The sequence below is a fragment of the Pan paniscus genome, chromosome 9 (assembly GCF_029289425.2).
Source record: "Pan paniscus chromosome 9, NHGRI_mPanPan1-v2.0_pri, whole genome shotgun sequence".
Lineage (NCBI taxonomy): Eukaryota > Metazoa > Chordata > Mammalia > Primates > Hominidae > Pan > Pan paniscus.
Genome location: NC_073258.2, coordinates 46,044,582 through 46,066,868, shown reverse-complemented (window position 1 = coordinate 46,066,868; position 22,287 = coordinate 46,044,582). Strand labels below are relative to the sequence as shown.

Sequence of the window (22,287 nt, the reverse complement as noted above, 5' to 3'; positions counted from 1 at the left end):
AAATTTTAGAAATTCTGAAGCATACATAAGAGCACCTATCTAAACAGGCATACTTATAGCTACTTGCCAATGATTTAAAAATAAATATTCCAAGTTATATGAAAGTAAAGAAATATCTTAGATATCAAAAAGCCATCTAGGTACACCCTTCAACTGTTAAATAAAAACCCAACAAGGGATAATTAGTTGATTTCTCCTGCTTACTCAGGAAAACATTATGGGAAACAGGTCAAGAAGATACTCATACTTTTATAGGAAATTGTGGGCAGAACAGATTTTTCAAGTTGCTCAAGCTCAACAAGTTCCCATTACAAATATTGCCAGCTCAGAAACAACCTGACCTTGAGAGCTGCAGATGTGGGCAAGTATCCTGGTCTTCAAATTTAGAATTCCCACATGGCAAATAATTAATTAGGCCATAAAGCAAAGCTGTTGGTGCTTCCTTGCTCAGCCTATTTTAAAACAATAAAAATAAAAAAAATAAAATCACTGGAGACAACTTGGTATCTTGAGATGGAGCCTCGCTCTGTCACCCAGCCTGGAGTGCAGTGGCGCCATCTCGGCTCACTGCAACCTCCACCTCCCTGGTTCAAGCAATTCCCCTGCCTCAGCCTCCTGAGTAGCTGCGATTACAGGCGCCTGCCACCACGCCCAGCTAATTTTGTATTTTTAGTAGAGACGGAGTTTCTTCATGTTGGCCAGGCTGGTCTCGAACTCCCGACCTCAGGTGATCCGCCTGCCTCAGCCTCCCAAGTGCTGGGATTACAGGCATGAACCACCGCACCAGGCCCGACAACTTGGTATCTTTTTTCTCACCCACTGGAGCAGCTTGCTTAGATAACTGGACTTCACAGTACAATTCAGGGGGCTTGATTCAGAAGAGGAAGGCTTATGGCCATGGAGTAGTGGAAAGAAAGATGCCTGAAACTGCATGGCAGATATTCAAGAATCAGGGATTGAACCTTGGAACTTAACATGGTAGGGCATCTTTCAGGTGTCATCATCTGTGTACTAAACATGCTTTTCAACTGAAAAATGACCAGAACATCAGATGACAATGACCTGGGAAAATGAAGACCCAGAATACACTAGGGTCTAGTGTATTTGCACAGTATGAGATTTCAGACATGGTGTCACATCTGCCTTTACCGAGCATTAAATTCAACCGTGTAGCCAGCACACACTCTTAAGGCAGAAGCTGGGGCTCCTATGAAGAATATTAGGAAAACTCCATTTCCTGAAATCTGTGTATTCATCTACGATTTCAGGATCTGGTATACAAAAACTTAAATAATTATACACCTATATTATAGTTTTGGAGTGTGTATTACTTTACTTGCAGACCATGAAATTAGCTTTTCCCTATAAAGGCCCTTGATTATCTACTTGGCAGAAACCCTTAGACTTTCTAGAAATTTTAGGAAAAAGGAGTTGTTCTGCTGGTGCAGAGATCCCTGGTTATATAGCAATGAAAAAAGGCCCTGTAATAACAATACATATAAATCTTAGCATCTAAATCCAAAATGAAGGAGTTCAAAATATTGTGCTCTACACAAAGATCCTTGATAAATGTTGGCTGATAATCTTGTAAATAACCTACCTCCAAAGATGTGGAATTTGTATGTTAACATTCAAGGAACAAAAAGAAAAACAGTGTAATCTCACAAAAGGCATTCACTTAACACTAAACTATTTCCTGAGCACCTACTAGAACAATGTTTTAGGGATGGGAACTTAATGAATAAAATTCATTGTGAATAAAAACAGAGTCCCTAATCTTACAGAGCTTACATTTCAGTAGAAGGATATAGACCACAAACAAATAATAATTAAAACAAAGGTGTACAGTATTGGCAGGCAATGATAAAAAAGCAAGATGAAAAAAATACCTGGGTAAAAGAGCTGATAGAGGCTGAGCCTGCAGGTGAGTTCTCAAGAAAGGCCCCTTTGATGTGGTGACTTATAACCAAAGATCTGAACAAAGAGATGGGGTTGGCCAAAAGAATATCTGGGTGAAGAGCCTTTGAGACTGAAGGAACAAGTGCAAAGGCCCTGAGGTGAAGGCATCCTCAAAGTGTTTCCAGAATTGGAAGGAGGCCACAGAAGTAGGAAGGTGGGGAGGGGACATGATAACGTGGAAGTTTGAAATCAGAACACTGAGGGTCATAAAAACTCATGGTTTCATTGTGAAAGAGATGAGAAGCCAAGGAAGAATTTTTAGCATAGCAGTGAAGTAACTGGATTTTTTTGTTTTGTTTTGTTTTGTTTGAGATAGTCTCGCTCTGTCACCCAGGCTAGAGTGCAGTGGTGCGATCTCAGCTCACTGCAACCTCCACCTCCCGGGCTCAAGCCATCCTCCCACCTCAGCCTCCCAAGTATCAAGGACCACAGGTGCACACCACCATGCCTGGCTAATTTTTTAATTTTTTTGTAGAGACAGGGTTTCACCATGTTGCCCAGACGGGTCTTGAACTCAATGAGCCCAAGCAATCCATACATCTCAGCCTCCCAAAGTGTTGGGATTACATGTGTGAGTCACTGTGCCCAGCTGGATTTTATTTTAAAGAGATCATTCTGGCTGCTATGAGTAGGCTATAGGGGCTGTGAAACCACGATGGGTATAGGAAGGCCAGATAGTAAGATACTGCAAAATGTCCAGGACAAGCTACGATGGTGGCTCAGATAGAGTGGTAGTAGTGGAGGTCATGAGAAGTAGTCAAATAGTGGGTATGCTGCAAGGATTTCCTAAAGGATTAAGTTTGGGATGTGAAAATAGAGGTGGTAAGGTAACAGGAAAAGAAAATCAGCATTGGTTATAATCAGACCAACTTGGATTCAAATTCCAGCTTGACCACTTACTAGTTGTGTGATCTTGAGCCTCAATGACTGAGCCTTAGTTTCTTCCTCTGTAATTAGAGGCTATAGAATCTTCCTTATTATACTATCATGAGAATTAAATAAAATATTATCAGTTAAAGAGTGTGGGATTTGAAACTTTAGTATGTATTAGCAATTATTTTCTAAGTTTTCCAAAATCTATATTTTTAGAATGAATTTGGAAAGAAGAGCTTGGCTGACTTTTTATATCCAATAAGATGCATAAGAATGCCATTTTCCATGGAGAATATCTGACTGTTGAGGTAACCAACTGAATATCCTAGTTCTCCTGGACACACATGTAATGGTTTGGAGGGACCTCTTAAGCTTGTAGGTCTTGTGGTACAACACTGTTGTAAATGGCCAAGAAAAAAGGACATCACTGAAAAAATTGAGATTCAGCTGGTTGGAAGGGATCTGAGTCCAATGAGCCCAAAAGGACTAATTTTACTATTCTTAAGCCATTTTTCAAAATTGGTATAGTTGGCCATACATGAACATTTCCAGTGAGAATCTTTATATTGCTTTATAACTCTCCCTATTTAGACTCCGTATGCACAAAAGACACACTCTATTAACTCCTTTCATAGTCACTGGCAATTAACAGGAAGAAAGGATGGAGACTTATATTTGTAATCCCGGTAGCCGTTTCTCAATATTTAGCTTTCTAGTTCTTTGAAGCCCAATAGAACTATATGAATACCCTAAGCAATAAAATACTGTAACAAAAATACAAAGAAGGAATATCTTCTTTCATTAAAAAATTCTTAAATTGTGTTTTCTCTCATCTCAATTTGTTCTATTTGTTTTCTAAATTTCATGGATTAACCCAAATCAAGTCTATTCTGATTAAAAACTACACTTTTACCTGAACTAACAAAACCACCAACTCTCATCACCAAGACAAAGGCACTGGAAAGTAGTAACAAGCGAATGGAGCCTAGAGGATTTCTCTTTTTTTTTTTTTTTTTTTTTTTTTTTTTGTGAGGCAGAGTCTTGCTCTGCCACCCATCACCGAGGCTGGAGTGCAGTGACACCATCACAGCTCACTGCACCTTCAACCTCCTGGGCTCAAGTGATTCTCCTGTCTCAGCTTCCTGAGTGGCTGGGACCACAGGCATGCACCACCACGCCCAGCTAGTGTATTTCTATTTTTTGTAGAGACAGTGTCTCACTATGTTACCCAGGCTGGTGTTAAACTCCTGGGCTCAAGCGACCCTCCTGCCTTGGCCTCCCAAAATGCTGGGATTACAGGCGTGAGCCACCGTGCATGGTGCCCAGAGGATTTCTTCAGGACAATAAGTTCAAATGTAAATGGAGTATTCTTTTGTAATCTCCTGCTAAGAATGAAAAAGTCCACTTCATTTTCAGGGCAGCTGAAAGTTCTCTGGGTTTAGATGGCCTCTATCTGCATCCCCACCTTTCTTCTGGTAACGAAAACCTCAGGGGATGGTGTCCCTTGGCAGATGATCTCCTTGTTAAGAGCATTTCCAGAGACCCGGCCTCCCAGGTCAAAGGAAGGAAACTGCGTGACGGAGAGCAACACCTCTTTGAGAAACAGGATGGCACTGCAGACGGAGTTACTCACACCAAGATCGGTACATTCTCTACACTTCCCCATGTTCTTGAACATATCACTCTTTTTTAGTTTCTTCTCGAGAACGTATCACTCTATACAATTGTCTTATTCGTGGATTTGTTTAATGTCTGTCTCCCTCCCAATAAATGTAAATTCAACCATAGCAGAGGCTCTGTGTGCCTTTTGCCAGATTATTAGGTGCTTTCTAAATATTTCTTGACTGAAGACATGTGGAACATGATATATACCTCCAGTTTTGGACTTACTGTGGGTGTAATGTGTTTAAATATTTGTCTTTTCTGTGTGTGTGCCTTCAGCACAGGGACTGGGTCTTATTTACCTTTGTTTCCTAGATGTCTAGCCAAGGGTCTAATAAATAGCAGGCAGGAGCTGTTTGATAAACTAAATTGACTTTAAGCAAGTTTCAGGACTCCTCTTTATTTTTATTTTTTTGAGACAAAGTCTTGTTCTGTTGCCCAGGCTAGTATGCAGGGGTGTGATCTCAGCTCACAGCAACCTCTGCCTCCCAGGTTAAAACCATTTTCATGCCTCAGCCCCCTACAGTAGCTGGGTTTATAGGCATGCACCACCACACCTGGCTAATTTTTGTATTTTTAGGAGAGATGGGATTTCGCCATGTTGGCCAGGCTGGCCTTGAACTCCTGACCTCAAGTGATCTGCCTGCCTCAGCCTCCCAAAGTGCTGGGATTACAGGTGTGAGCCACCGTGCCCAGCACAGGGCTCCTGTTGATCCTGTTTCCTATTTGTAAAATGGGACTAGGTTAATATCTATGTAAAATGAGTTGACAAATGAGGTGAAAACTTGGGCATATTGTAGATATCCAATGAATATAAGTCTCTTTCCTCTCTTCTTCACCCTTATATATCATTTCCCAGCTTGGAGTGTTTTTATCTCACATCACTTATCCCACTTGCCAGAAGGGGAGATTAAGGCATAAAGTAATGAAGCAACTTTCTGTAGGTCAGATGATCACCGGATGTTGAAGGCAGAACTCAAACCTTGGTCTGCTGACTCCACGCTCAGTGTCCTTTCCTCTCTGCCTTAAGGCACACCGATGACCAATGCAGTTTTCATAAAACCACAGCCTGGACTGAGGACACTGTGACCATGCTTTAGCTGTGACTTTTCATTTTGAAATGACGAAATATCCAGGCAGTGCTTCAGGAATTCTTTAGCATCAAAAATCTCTTTATGAGGCAGGTTTGTGAAGAAACATCACTGATGCTACATCTAGGGGAAATTTTGATAAGGGCCAAAATATTTGCACAGTTTTAGGGTCTCCCCACAGTTGCTTGTTAGTGCAAGGGAAATAATAGTAATTATATGGCAGAGAAGTTGGGTAACACCTAGAGTGGGGGATCAGAAACATCGCCACCAATGAAGAGCAGATGGATCTTCTGTGTCTCCCCGCGTGAGGCCCTGACGACACAACATCACATACATATGTGATATTTTGGCCCGGAAAGCATAATCCGAATCTCACTTTTGGGTTTCTCTAAGGAAGCATCAAAGAAACCCCAAATGAGGAATGTATAATTAAAAAGGAGGAATACTGTACTCTTAAAAAATGTCACTGTCATGAAACACAAAGGTTTTAGATATATCCCAGGTTAAAGGAAATAAAAGAGACAGGACAACTAAATATGACACCTGATCCTAGATTGCATTCTTTAGTGGAGGAAGAGGAGAGGATAAAGAATATTGTAAGATCAAAAATTGGACACAAATAATACATTAGATAAAATTATTGTATCACTGTTAAATCTGAGTTGATACGGGTATTGTGGTTACATATGAGAATATCCTTATTCTGGTTGGGTGTGGTGGCTCACGCCTGTAATCTCAGCACTTTGGGAAGCCAACGCGGGAGAATTACTTGAGCTCAGGAGTTTGAGACCAGCCTAGGTGACAAAGTGAGACCCTGTCTCAGCAAAAAATGCTAGGCTTGGTGGCATGTGCCTGCGGTCCTAGCCACACAGGAGGCTGAGGTGGGAGGATCACTTGAGCCTGGGAGGTCAAGGCTCTAGTGAGCCATGATAGCTCCACTACACTCCAGCCTGGGTGACAGAGTGAGAACCTGTCTTCAAACAACAAACAAACAAACAAACAACCCCTTATTTTTCAGAAGTACACACTCAAGAATTTAGAATTGAAGGACCATAATGTTTGCACTTACTCTCCAATGATAAGACAAATGCGGTAAAATGTTAACAGTAAGAAATCTAAGCAAAGGGTATCAGAGTATTGTCTGCACTATTTTTATTCTTGTAACTTTTCTGTAGACTTGAAATTATTTCCAAATAAATTTTTTAAAAACCAGAAGGCTTATGAAAATTTTGCAGAATAAGAGTTCAAAAGGTATAGTTTTAGGATTTAGTCTTAGTCTTAGCTACTTCCTGCTTGCTCAGTACTAACTGCTAGTCAGTACAGGGTAGACAGAAGGAGCCCAGGGCTAGGGCCCACGACCTAGCCAGTCAAATGACTTATAATAATTTTGCCTTTTGAAAGACACAAGTGTCTTTTTTTTTTTTTTTGACTGGACTTTAATTATAAGGTAATGAGAACAAACAGTCCTCATCAACAGACTACACTTATGATAAGGTTTCCTTGAGAATGTGCTTCTCATCCTCTGTTCAAAATCAAATAGTCTCTCAGGCCCATCATTCACCTCCAGGGCATTTACATCACTTGTTGTTGTTACTGTGTTTTTGCATTCCCAGGAAATGATTATATAATGGCAAATCTGAATTCTTGAAGGCAATTTTAAATGATCTTATAAAATTATAGGAAAGAAGTTAAGAAGTTGAGGGAAAGATGGGGAGAGAAATGCAAAAGAAAAATATTAAGAAGTAATCTGAAACAATCTAGAATTTGAACAATATACCCTCTTCCATCCCCAAAAGAGCAATCTGATGTACATTCACACGGAGGTAGACCTAAAAAGATAGCATTCTTTGCAAGGCTTAGAAAAAAATGGAAACATGGCCACATAGCATTAGTCTAGAAGCCATTCAGATAAAGAGGCTGAAAATTCAAGGCCAGGAGCATATGGGAGCAATAGAAGAAGCTCAAAAAGCCATCAAAACAGATGCCTGTGTACCACAAAGCTTGACCATGCACAACCAGAGTTTTCTGTGATGCCATGGAAAAGGTGGGTCTCCCGTTTACCACAAACAACAAGTGCCGCCAGCAACACAGAGACAAATAAGATAAAAAGCCCTGTTCTCGAGAATACATGGAAGTGGGAGACAGGGAAGGGCCAGACAGTAGCAGGGAGAGGTATACAAGGAGCTCCAATGAGAGCCCAAAGAAAGGCCTAACCAAATGTGCCAAGGAGCTGAGAGAAGGCTTTCCAGGGCAGGGGAACTGTGGCCCAAGCCTTGAGAGAGGGACAGCGGCCATAGGGTTCAGGTGCAAATAGGGCTGGGAGGAGATACAGTGAGAAGAACTGGAGAGGAGTTGGGGAAAGGATGCCAACAGAGGAGCCAGTCATGGGCACTTCAGAGGGCAGAGCATGTACTAGACACTGGGATGTCCACTCTGGCCTGAACGTCGGGGAGGACAATGGAGTGGCAAGAAAGGAGATGGCCTTGTGGAGTTCGAATTTAATCCTAAACCTTATGGGCAGCCACTGGAGGACTAGGAAGGAAAGCAACATTATCTGATTTGTATTTTAATAAGATCACCCAGGAAACATGTGTGGGCTGGAGTACGAGGCAGAATCAGCTGATAAATACTCCTAGTCCAAAAAATTTGTGGGCATAAACACCGCCAAAGAAAAACCAATCATTTTTAACTCTGAGCTTCATTTAGACTACATTTTTTTTGCCCCTTTGATCAGAATTAATAAGAGGTTCTCTTTCTATTCTACTTCAACATTCTGATGTATTCACACAGAATGACGACTGTGCTTTCCCTCACAAACATTTGAGTCTTTATTTTTTCATCAAATTCATTCAAAGTTTAAACCTTGAATGAATTCATATGACAAAACACAATGACGGATGAAATGACAGTTTATACTTCATTATTAGGGAAAAACAAAAGTTTATCAAAATAAAATATTTCAGAAGACAAATGCTAATGTGTTTTTACAGTAGCTTCTAGTCACACCAGATTACTAGGTGGAAAATCTGGAGAAAAGATCTTTGAGGGAAACAAGTTGTGAGAATGAGAGAGGAGACAGTCTTGCTTATTAACGGAATTTTAGAAATTGATTGTCTGTGTTCACAAGGCCTAATGCTACCTTCTGTCACTGAGACACTTACAGCTTCTGGTCACTCTGCTTATAGTCAATCACCAATGGACCTTTTTAGGATTCCTGCCTAGTCGCAATAGGTGTTTACAAACTATTCAGTTAATAGTGTGATTACAATTAGATTCATCAGAAAGAAAATGGTATACCATTGCCTGGTATGTGATACCTTCCCATGAATACCTTCTCATGGAATGTAATAGCTTCTCAAGAACATTTTACTGGTGTCCTTGTTACTAAAATACAACATATTCTACATAGAACATTCGCATTACTAACATTAAAATGACTGGTGTCAAGGAAAGGGGAAAAAGAGAGTACAGTAATTTAGTATAAAATCCAGGATTCTAGAACACATGTCCTTCCGAATGAAACCTATATATATGGGAAGCTGCAAGTCAGAAATAACACCAAGTGGCTATGACATCTAAGCTTCCCTTGGATGAAAGCTCAGGTCGGGGTTTAGAGGAAGAAGGCTCTTAGATGATCCTGGAAGATGAGGAAACAGTCATCCCCCCTTCCTTTCATTACCATTCTATCTCACAGTAGGTGACTTAGCTCCCACCAGTATCTACTCAATAAAAAGGTTTAGAAGTTACATCTACATGACATTTACGCCCATCTTGATGCTCTACAGGCATAAAGGAGGAAATGGAACTAACCAACCACCTTCTGGTTCCATCACTCCCTGAGCACAGATGGATCCAGTAAGTGTTCAATGTTGACTTACAGGCCTGGAGCAAGTAGCCTAGTGGTTAAGAACAAAGGCTTTAGTGCCAAACAGACCCAGATTTGAGTCCCAGTTCAACATGGGCAAGTGGCTTACCCTCTCTAAGCCCCAATTTCTGCAATTAAAAATAATAATAATCATCATCACACCGTTGTATGAGATTGTTATGAGATGCAGTGAAATGATACATATTAAAGTGTTTAGCACTGTACCTGAAAAGTATCCACTCAAATATTCACTATTATTATTTTGATCGATCATTTGTGGCTTCAGGATACAAAAAGTGAAATACTTGCCTCACAGGAATGAAAGCCACAGTGAACACCAGACGTGCACAGAGGTGGGGTAGCTGATAGGCAGGAGCAGCAAAGAGGTACAAATTGCAACTTCTCCCAAGACATTTTTTAAAAGTGCCTGAGCATGGAAACACTATTTCTTTCAATTGAAGAATGGTTAATTTGAAATTGCCAACCACCAAAACTCCTATATTTGCTTTCTCTCATATTTTGTGTTTTCACAGCATTATATCTGCTAGCTACATAATAAACTCAAAGGTATATAAAAGTTAACTCAAAATGGATCAAAGAGCTAGAACTAGAAAACTCTTACAGGAAAACAGGGGAAAAGCTTCATGACACTGGATTTGGCAAGCATTTCTTGGATTTGACATCAAAAGCACCAGCAACAAAATAAAAAATAGATAAACTGGACTACATCAAAATTAAAAACTTTTGTGAATAAAAAGATATTATGCAGACTAAAGACAGAATAAAATGGCAACTCATGAAGTGGGAGAAAATCTTTGCAAATCATGTATCTAAAATGGGACAACATCCAGAATATATAGATCATTCCTACAACCCAATGACAAGAAACCAAACAACACGATTTTATTAAACATATGCAAAGGACTGGAATAGACATTTCTTCAAAGGTGATAGGCAAATGACCAAATAAACTCATGAAAAAATGCTCAATATCACTAATCATCAGGGAAAAGCAAATCAAAACCACAATGAGATACCACTTCATACCCGTTATGATGGCTATTACAAAAAACAAACAAAATAGAAAATAACAAGTGTTGGTGAAGATGTGGAGAAACTGGAACTCTGCACACTGCCAGTGGAAGTGTAAATTGGTGTAGCTGACATGGAAAATAGCTAAGTTCTTCAAAAAATTTAAAACAGAATTACCATATGACCCAGCAATTCCACTTCTGTATACATATACAAAAGAACTGAAAACAGAGTTTGCAAGAGATATTTGTACACTCATGCTCATATTAGCATTATTTACAATACCCAACAGGTAGAAACAACCCAGATGCCCACTGACATGTAAATGGATAAGCAAAATGTGGTCTATATACAATGGCATTTTATTCAGCCTTGAAAAGGAAGAAAATTCCGACACATACTTCAACATGGATGAACTCTGAAGACATGCTAAGTGAAATAATCCAGTCACAAAAGATCAAATACTGTATGATTCCACCCATATGAGGTACTAAGAGTAGTCAAATTCATAGAGATAGAAAATCAACTAGTGGTTGCCAGGGGCTGGAGGGAAGGGGAAATGGGGAGTTCATGTTTGATGGGTACAGAGTTTCAGTTTTGGAAGATGAAAAAAGTTCTGGACATGGACGGTGACAATGGTTGCACGCTATGTGAATGTACTTAATGCCATTGAACTGCATATTAAAAATGATGAAAATGGTAAATTTTATGTTTATTTTACCACAATTAAAAAAGAGAGAGATGCCGATAGTCTCGGTCTCTCAAAATGAAACCCTAAGAACTTAAAAAGTATGCTTCAGCTATTTATACTGCATTTAGTTCCACTTTAGGTATCCCTACTTGAAAATTCTAGGGGATAATTTTTTAAAAATCTAGACAAGTGCATTAAGGAAAAAGAAACCATGTTTTTAATGGTGTGCTAATGTCACGTTCACTTACTTAGGAATATGATTTTTTTTGTTATTGCCAAGACAGCAACAGTTGCTCTGGAAACCACACAAAAACAGGGATACTTAAGTGAAACAAACTCCACTCACCTGCACAAAGACGCCCTTGCTCCTATACTCCTCATGGAGGCACTGAGAGAAAAAATCTACAAAAGTCTGGGAGGGGAGTGGGAGTGAGAAGAAAACACACACATTACATCAATCTGCCTGATTTGTAGCCATGGAAACAAAATAATAAACTAATCATTTAATGCTATAATTTCTCATCATTTTTTTCATTTCAAACGCAGAAGAGAACTTAGAAAAACACCTGAAAACCTCAAGCTGTTTTTATCTGCCACTAAATGAAGTATTATATTACCAAATATAATATCCAGATCAAATTTTGATTTAACTGGAAAAGGCTTTTCTTATCTTTTTCTCCCCTCAGAAAATTACTTTCCAAGAAAAAATATTTTTTCTCTTATATAACGAAAGACTCATTTCATCTCTCCACTTGCCACTCAAATAGAAACACAAGATGAAGTCCATTCAACTCTGTTCTATGGGGATTTTGTTGTTGCTAAAAAGAACAGAACAAGCATCCTCTTGGTGCTTTGGGATGACAAGATCCAAGAAGTATAGAGATGAATGTGACAGCCCATCTTCTTCTGATAATACAACCTTAAATCTATTTGTAAAATACAATGTGCCATTTTTCAAATGTGGACGCAACCTCAGACTAGAAATGCAAAGAATCAAGTGACTTTTCAAGGGTCCTAATTAGTCATAGTTTTGTAGCCATGGAGTAGAACAGATAAGTTGAAGTTCACGAATCCCTTCAAGAAACATGGCATTCATTTTAAATTTGCCTACAGTATGTTCCCAGATACAGAAAGTAGATTGTAGGGGCTGGGAGGTGGTACCAAGCTTTTCAAAAGACAGTGGTGACTGTTTTTTCACATGAAAAAGAAGTCGGAGTTTTCCTCTTTTCCTTCCCTGAAATGTTTCAAGTTCTTACTGTACATATTTTTGTTTATTTTTCCCTAAAAGCCTGCTTAATTTCAACATCTAAGTGATCATTTTCCCTTCAGAGATGTATTCAATGCCTCAACAATGTATCTGAAGATGATGCCATTGACCTGCAGGCAGTAGGAGACTCATTCTAAATTACTTTCCTAGCAGTAATGTGAAGAGGTTAATGGTGATATTGTATGAAATTATGACATTGTCCAGAGAGTTCTGGAAAATTCTTGTCTCACCCCAAAAGTGACAAAGAATGTCTATGAATCCTGGACAACATGGCAAAATACACTCTCGCCCAGTCTATCTTGTGCCTGCTATGTACATTTACACATTGACTAGATGCATTTCTTCTATGCTGTGTGAAGTGGACTCATTCATGTATCAAATCTCCAATCTTAGACTCATTAACATCATGTTCTAATTAACTAAGCTATCTGCCTAGGTCACCTGTCTATGGAAGGCACAAGTATCACTTTCAAAATCAGTAGAGTGCTGGGGGGAGAAAAACAGCATCTGTGAATCTGATATCCTGGTGTCCCATTTGTAAGTTTACATTAAGTTTATTGTAAGTATATAGTATGTCTCCAACTCTGGTTCTTTTGAAACTCAAGTAGGGTATTTTCCTTTTCTTTTCAGTCTACTGGAAAACTGCCAAGAACAGAACTTCAGGAAAGTTAAATCTACGTTAATTTCTCAGACTAAAAATTACCCCTTATTACTATATTGACATGATTTAAGAAAATATTTTTTACCTTGGTTGCAGAATAGATGGTCAAGAGTGGGACAGGGAGCATGCCACTGCCAGATGAAATGTTCAGAATAGCCCCTTTGGATCTAAAAAGGAAAATGTACCATGTAAAAGGAGTGAAGCCACAGTATGCAGTTGTTTGTGAATTACAGATTGAGATATATAATTATTTGAAACAGAATAATGTAGCTGTTTTTCTAACACATATCTCTCCCTGCCTTTCATCAGTATGTGCTATGCTTGGTCAGTAAATGAGACATAATTCAATCAACTAAAAATAGCTCTTCTTCACGATTAGCTCATTTCCCAGTCTTAGTAACCCAGGGCATAACCAGATCAGATCTCCAGTCTCCTCGAGTTGATCTCTACCCTCTGAGGTCTTCTCTAGCCACAGTGCTGAGAATTTTTACTTACAGATCTTTTATATTCCCTGCATACACCTTTATTTTAGCATATCGTCACATACTACTTTACTGTAGGATTTAATCATTCTATGTATATAAACATTCTCTCCTCCCCCCAACAAAACCATAAGCTTCTGGATATAATAGCCCACTTTCCCTCAAAATATTCCACACGGTACTGAGCACATAACCAACAGGTACTTAATAAAACTTTCTGGCAATGAGTGAATGGCTATGTCCTTTCCTTGGGTTGTAGATTCTACTTTTACTTTCTACTTCTACTTTCCCTGGGTTGTAGATACTTGGGCACCAACAAAGAGTTGACTCTAAAATTATGTGACTCTAGTTCATCAAACTGTGTCTTTTGCCAAAAGGCAAAGCTCAATTGTTACTGTAACTTTTAGAGACTACTGAAAGTTAAAAATCAAAGTTACCAGGAATTTCTAATTCTACAAAAAAGTGAAAATTAGCTTGAGAAAAGCAATGCTATAAAGATACCAGTTGTTAAAAAGTATGTATAGGTCAGGTAAAGTGTAGAATTATGGTTTAGGAGTGTCACAGCTACCATATCTTCCCCTCAAATCCATTCTTCTCAGAGGATTCCCCTTTTTCAGCCACTGCAACCTGATCCTACCCACCTCCTATCTCCCATACTAGGTTCCTTTCCTTAACCCACTTTCTCATTGTTCTTTGTCTGAATTTACTTCCCAACACCTATTTTTTTAGCTTAAAAAAGGGACTATAAAGACCCCCTTTATGCAAAATAATAAAGGATACGTGATTAAATGGCATTTAAGTTATTTTAGGCATAAATCTGAAATGAAATAATCCCCAAAAGTCACCCGCTCCATCTGCCAGCCTCTAGGCGAGATGCCACTTCAACCATCAAAGGGAAGTGGGAGTCCTCAGCTTAGTCTGTGTCACTGGAAAGAAGTTGTTGTTGTTGTTTAACAGAAGTCCTTATTAGTATTATGTGCCTTCCTAAACTGTGAAATCCATTAAGATTTTGATGATAAAAATTACATTTCAAATTTAAAAATATTAGGAGGGTTTTGAATAAAGTTGGAAATAAGTAGTCAATGGGTTAATTATATCATTCTGGTATTTTTTGTCTGTGTCTTCCTCAGAAGCAGAAAAGTCTTTTCTTTTTAAATTTTAAGGTAAGAATTTGTATCAGGAGTTAGAACCCAACAATTCGAACATAAAAACTGGTAAATTAGCAATGAATATCTAGTCCTTTCATTTTATCTATATTTCTGAGAAATTCCTTTGATGAAAATAGAAAAACCACTTTTGTTACAGGAGATTTTTAATTTAGTATTAATTTGTAATATTTAAAATATCTTTATCTTTTTTGGGTATTGATAATGTTCAAAAATTAGACTGTGGTGATAGTTGCACAGCTCTGTGAATACCCTAAAAACCATTAAAGTGTATACTTTAATGGGTAGATTGTTCAGTATGTGAAATTTATCTCAACAAATCTATGAAAAGAGAGAGAAAAATATTTATGACATATTGGAATGTATCACCTTTAAACTGGGAGCAGATCCCAATCAAGTGAAAACTAAGAGAGCTATTGTATCGTATGCAACACAATATGCTTTCTAAGAAGTAACCCTCAATCTTGACAAGTCAACCCTTCTCCTGCATCCTAAGCATCCTTGTAGGTATGGGTAGTGTTTTATTTTAACCTTTTCTCACATAACTGGGAACAGCTATGTCCAAACTCATTCACAGCAAGTGAAGACACAACTAGTTTGAAGTAGATGCAGAAAAATGAGGCTTTCCACTGAAGCTGCAGCCTATCACTGCTTGGCCTAACAGCTGGATTAAATGCTCCATTATACTCAAGTTAGCTGGGGTTGTTATATGTGCCCTTGAACAGAAACCTTACATTTTAAATTTCATTTCTCGCTAACAAAATGCAATTTAAAAATCTGTAAAAGGTAAAATTTAACATTATCAAGTGCACTTTAAAAATTAAATCTTGACCTGATCAAAACAGACCCTTAAAACTTCACTCACCAAAGCAATGATCTAAGTACAGGAAAAGTCATTTAAAGATAATAAAAGTTCCTTTCCCATATTAAAATACAATACAGATCAATTATCCAATGTCACATTCATGCAGTCATCCTCCCTTACTTGTTTGCTCCTTAAGGCAACTAAGATTTTGTTTCTCAAGTATTCTAATCCTATTGAAAACTTCTAGGAGGTGGAGTTGCTTTGAATTAGTGAAAAGTCAGAGTTTGAGGGTACTTCATACAAAATACAGTATTTGCATGCTAAAACACATGAAAACAAATCTAAGACTAATAAATGATAAAGCAAGAATGCACTCGACCTAAGTAAATAAAAGAGTAGCATTTAAAATTGTACCAAAGTGACAGTAGAGAAAATAGCCCTTCTACAAATCTCTGTCCTACCATTAAGCTCACATATTTGTCTAACAAAAACCTTCCTCCCACACCCACACACACAACAGTGTAAAACTCTCTCGCTCTTTCTTTCCAAAGGCAATAATATTCAACTTAGTTCTGTCTGAATCACAGCTAATATACTGGTGTAGCCTGCCTCAATCTTTGTACTGTATACAGTATCTGTTCTCTATGTAGAAATGGGGCTGAGCATTTGGGACTGCAAGGCACAAAAGACTCGACCTTAAAATCAACCGTGTTGTCTAGCTCTAATCCTCCATCTAAGCAGAATTAGTGACGTCAAACCAGTTTCCATGGCACAGCCAGACTCATGACAACTCTGTTATATCAAGCAGAAGGACAAAATGGGCTGCGCTTAATTGCACACAGAAACAAACATGAAACTAAACCCTGGTTAATCTCTCATTTTCTGGGGACTCGGGAACAATTATAAGATTGGAAGGTACATTAAGAATTTTTGCTGAAGTTCTATAATGAAGACTCATGTTGCTCATACTTCAGCACATTTTCTAGTTTGTTATGACAAATATCCAAATAAACAAGTCAAGCAATGTTTTCTGTAATGCAACATTCTTAATTCATTATACTGCTTACTTGCTAACAGCCACACAATGCTGTCTCAGTGGTACAAATTACTGAGGATCTACTAGAACTAAAATGTTGCGAAAAAACCCAAAGCAGAAAACACCAATTGCTGACAGGAAAGTACCTTTTCATATAAACATATTCTCTTTAATTACTAGTCCTCCCACAAGCCGGACATTAAATTCGCCCAACTCTATAAAACTCAGTCCCTCACACTTACAGCTTCCTATAGATATGCTCTCTCATGGAATTCCCTCAGACCTGTGAAATTCCCAATAAGACTCCCTTAATTGTCACCTGGATTAAAAAAAAAATTGCCAAGCCTTTATTTTATAAGTGCTTTAATATTCTATCAGACTGTTGTGGTATCCTTGTCCACACCTCTATAAAAATTCTACTGTCATAGAGGACGTAATAGGTCTCCTTTGAAGTAAGTCACTGTTTTCTACCTTCCTTAGAAACCTCATCACTGTCCCACAGTGCAGGTGGGAAGAGAGACCTGCTGCTATGAGGAACCGGAACTGCAGGGTTAATCCTAGTGGGGACTGCTAACTGCATACAGAATTTGATTGTAGCCAAGGAAGAATGTACAAAAAAAAAAAAAAAAAAAAAAAAAAAAAAATTCCATCCCAATTCTTCACATTTCCACTTCATATCAAGGAGTACAAAAGCAGGCTCTTGAGGGGGAGGGTTGTCATTATATATATTTTTTAAAGCTTAAATATAATACTGAAATTGGCACAGACAGTTCTGTAACAGACGCTCACGAAGACTGAGAAACCTATAAAAATAGAGATCTATGTCAAAAAGAATCTTAGAACACAGGGGTCAGGTGTATAATTAGAACCAGCAATCCAAATACTTACATTGTAAAAATATTGCTTTGTGGAAGAAAGTTTGCAAACATTCAGCACATGAAAGAGAATTACCTGCCCTAAAACACCATAACATGTCATAATTCCACCTTAAGCAATACAGTTATGAAAGGGGCTATTTTTAGCTTTCCCATGGTTGTTATGGCAACCACCTCCTGGCTCCAGCTGTACACAATGTTTATAATTCCAGGGAAGTGAAAAGAGCAACTTTCCTCTATAATGTAATTATGTACTTTCTACATCTATGGTAAAAATACCTTAGTTTGATTATAGGTACTTGTTTAGCGATAGTCAGTTGGCCCTAGGCTATAGTTCTAGAGGGTTTGGAAAATCTCCCACATCAGAGGTGGAAGCAGTGGAAGGAAAACAACAACAAAGGATCATGATAAAGGACTCTGCTGTTACTCAATGGAGATACTAATGCTATGGAAACCAGCCATAGGAAATAAGCCATTTGGGGATGGTGTAAAGAGCAGGCTATAATGAAACCACTTATAATATGTAAGGTAAGAATGCTTTCAATGTGATCTGCTAACTTGGAATTTTTCTCTCCTCTTTGGGCATACAGCTAATATTTCTGGCCTTCTGTGCAGTAGTTGTAGCCTGTGACTGAGTTCTGCACAATGAAATGTGGGCAGAAGTGAAACTTCCCTTAAAACCATCTTTACTCTCTTGTCTTTCATCTGTCAGCTGGATGCAGAGAACTCCAAGACCCTAGAAAATGATGATGCCCCTAGATGGAAGGAGCCTCAGATCCCTGAATGACGGGTAGAGAGGGGAGGGAAAAGTAAACCTTTATGTGTTAAGCCACTGAGATTTGGGAGTGGCATGTTTCAGCAGGTAGCTTACCTTGACTGACACATCTAGTAACTAAGTTCTTTAATTCAAGTAGACATAGACGTTCCTTTTCCTAACCAAAAGTATTGATTCATAACATCCACATATATTTCTCACTAGCTCTTAAGACGTATCAAAATGGTAATGTGGTGTCAGGTTCAGTCATAGCTTCTGAAAACTTCCCACCATTTCTCAACCTCAGTTTAAAATCAACTTGATCTTTCCTTTTTTTTTTTGAGACAGGGTCTCGCTCTGTTGCCCAGGCTGGAGTGCAGTGGCACTATCTTGGCTCACTGCGACCAATGCCTCCCAGGGTTCAAGTGATTCTTGTGCCTAAGCCACCTGAGTAGCTGGGATTATAGCTGTGTGCCACCACGCCCAGCTAATGTTTTTGTACTTTTAGTAGAGATGAGGTCTTGCCATGTTGACCAGGCTGGTCTTGAATTCCTGGCCTCAAGTGATTCACCCACCTCAGCCTCCCAAAGTGCTGGGATTATAGGCGTGAACCACTGCGCCCAGCTTCAACTTGATTTCTTAAAAGGCAAAGATCCAACTCATCCATGATACGCTTGACTCAATGAATGCCTATTGAATGGATGGACTCTCCCTTTTTGCATTGCCTTTATGTAATGCTCCAGCTGTGATCATGGCTGTCAGGTCTACAGAGGTAGCAGTGAAGTTCCCAGCTTCTTGGTTTTGTATTATTTACTAACTGTATAGCTTCATAGCACTCCATCTCTTTGGGCCTCTATTTTTTCATCTGTCAAAGGAGGGAGGTTACTGTCAATTAATTTAATACACTGGATTTCTGTGACTCTTTGACTCTAAGACTTTATGCTGTAAAATGATTCTGCAACCATTATCTCTTTTGATATGGTTTTCATCAACATAATTAAAAATTCCTTTTACAATACCTCTGTGGTTTATAAGTGTTTCTTTTTTAATGGATAGATCTACTATTCTGAACCAATACCATGTTACCTGCAGATGTCAAAACTAGGATTAAGGTGATGGCCCAAATTTAATCCCTCCTGGGTTCTACTTTGCCCCAACTCTACCATCTTCTAGGGTTCTGGTCTGGTCTAACCACTGCCATTTATATATCTGACCATCAGGGGTCCACTCTCACTGGCACCTAACAATAGGCAGTTTGAAGATTTTAAAGGGAAGTGTTACTAAAATAAAACAATTAAAATACACAAAATAGTGTATATAAAATGGGATTACAAGGAGCTTTGCTGAGAAACCGTTTCTTAACTAGTCCCTGTAGATGCTCAACAAATGGATTCCTAACCTCAGTTTCCTCATCTGTACAATGGTGGGAGGCTATCAAAGTTAAATGAGTTAACACTTACTAAGTTCCTGGCACTTACTATATACTCAATAAACATAAGCTGTAATCCCTGCCTGGAGTAGGTCATAGAGGTTTCCTAACAGAAGTAGGGTCCTTGGGTCTTCCCTTTTCAAAGCTGTGATTCCTCTGGGTCTCTTCCAAACTCATAGTTATTTTGCAGAAAAAAAGATGACTACGATGCCCTAAATTCAGCAAATGATCGAGCTAGCTCAGGATGCAAGCCCAAATCTTTTTAGCAGCTTTTCTTTGAAGGCCTAGACATCATTCAGATTTTTCCAAGGAAGAAACAGCTTAATTACAATTTTACACTTCATGCTATTTCAGATAACAGAAATCTACAACATATTTCTCAATCAAAATGAAGACATTCGGCATGTACTAGCAGAACCAATTCAAACTGGAACAAAGATGGGGCGAGTGGACATTGCCTTTTCCTCCAAGGGTTGGTTTGACATCTTATAATCACTTTATATAACAGCCATTCTCCCAGTAAAAAGTGAAAAACCAGAGGAAGAGGTCTTGCTTCATCCAACTCCACTGATTTTGGCTTTGAGAGAATACAGCTTTAAGAAGGTATTCCCGGGAATATCCCAGGAACTCTATCCGCCCCCTCAGAATAGTAGGCAATTGAGTTAGTGATGGTGACTCAGGCAGGCTTTTTCATCCTGATCTAAAGGAACCACTACAACCCTAGAGAGAGAAATAAAAAGGGAATCGAGTGGAAAAGGCCTCCACCACCGATGACTCATGCTCTACTGTGACTCGCCTGGCACATCACTCTGTGGCTAAGACATGGAGGCTTGGTTCATTAGTCACTTCAGTGATTTTTTCAAAGCAAGGATTCTCCCTCTAAATAATTATGAGCTCTGCTTCCACAGTGTTTGTATGTGAGCTTGTGACTCACCTTTCCACCATGCCAGGCAGTACCAATTGTGTCATCTGCAAGAGAGAAAGCAAAACATTCATGATGGCCGAGGATGCAGGCAACAGAAAAAGAGTGAAGAAAACTCACCCACACTAAAAAGAAGGGAATCATGAAACCATTCACCACTTCTACAGACAGCAGGTTATTTTCTGTACACTGTAGAATGTGACTGTGTCAAGAGGGCATAAAAAGGAACCAGCTGAAATTACTGGAGAGAACACAGGTAATACTTTAATGAACCTGGCTAAAATTAGTCTTGCCTGAAATGTAATACTGGCACAGAGTTCTTCAAACAATGAAGGATTTACAGTGAAAATCTACATTTCCCAAAATGCATTCTCAGAAAAGAATATATGTTATCAGAAGAAATATCCTGCCTACCAAGATGACTTAAGCTTTCTAACCTCAAGAGCTCACATAAACTTTTCCAGCCAAAAAAAGTCTTTAAAAGAATACCATAAAGTGGTAGGTTGGCAAAGAGTAAGTGTAACTTCACATTCATTTCTCTTGTTGGTCTAGTTAGCTGTAAGTAAAACTCATCCTTAAAGAGAGTTAAGATGTGATCTCTAGTAACCAACATGAAAAGGTGACATCTGCATTTTTTAAGGACTCCATAATTGTTGACTAAATACATATAATGAGAGGGGCTATTTTTAAACTCTGTTTTGATATATTATTAACCAAGAAAAGTTCAGAAGTCCAATGGTTTAGTCAAAATCACCTCACAGTTAAATACTGAGGCTGTAACGTGAATTTCTGACTCCTGGATATCATCAGTTCTCTAAGAAACAGATGCTGTTTTGTAATAATAAGGTTTCAATGCATGCTAAGCATAGAAATTTTGTTGTTTCTATCTTGAATAATACTTCATATTAATTAAAGTAGACAGCATTCTGATGAGAAGGGAGTTTTGTTTTCCTAGAAATATTCTGAAGAAATAAAATGCCAGCCAGATTTAACAAGGTAAATTCTGCTATGTGGACATCCAATCCAGATGTATTATGAACAGCTTTGTATGGTAGTACAGATGTACATCAGGCATATTAACAGTGGTGGGTATTTTATTGTAAAGGATAGATTATACAAAACCCTAACAGTATTTGAAAACTTTTTTTTTTAAATTTAGCACATTTCATCAGGGACCATAATGCTTAGCTAAAGTATTATAAAGAGTTCCCCCAGCATTTTGTGAAGGGAAGCTATAATTCAGTTCTCCAAAGTTCTGAGGTCACCAGAAACAGAATAAGGAAGGAGACTGGTAATAAAAATGTCTTTACCCACGTGTGTGTGTGTCTGTGTGTGTGTCTGTGTGTGTGCGTGCGCATTTGTATTAAGGAAATGAGATCTGTTAACTATAAAGCAGCTAAGTGGAGTCCAGAAGGGGTAGCCACTGCCTGTTTGGCTCTCTTAAACAGTCCCTCTTCTATTTCCAGTTGGAATATTGGGGGCAGTGAGATGGGGGAATATCAGGAGCTATTTTTTCCCTTATACCATATGCATGTCATGTATATATTAAATGTCTGCTTTCTGAATGGCAAAAATTATCTAGAAAATCATGAGACAAAACAAAACCCCATAACATAAAACCATACTTACAAAATTATATCATGGCATGCTAAACATTAAATGTTTCCTTCATCAAGAGGCCTTTTATGTAGGGACATGTTCAAAATATATTCTTTAT

General features: G+C 38.6%; 1 protein-coding gene across 1 annotated transcript in view; it reads right to left on the bottom strand.

The window, feature by feature from the left end:
- Nucleotides 1-22,287, bottom strand: part of HSD17B12 (hydroxysteroid 17-beta dehydrogenase 12) — a 175,924-nt gene that overhangs the window by 5,041 nt on the left and 148,596 nt on the right. Inside the window, exons 7-9 of the mRNA XM_003808211.5 lie at nucleotides 20,583-20,617; nucleotides 13,187-13,268; nucleotides 11,520-11,585 (exon numbers count right to left, since the gene is read on the bottom strand). Coding sequence (XP_003808259.1) covers nucleotides 11,520-11,585; nucleotides 13,187-13,268; nucleotides 20,583-20,617 — 183 coding nt within the window. The remainder of the gene's footprint in view (nucleotides 1-11,519; nucleotides 11,586-13,186; nucleotides 13,269-20,582; nucleotides 20,618-22,287) is intronic.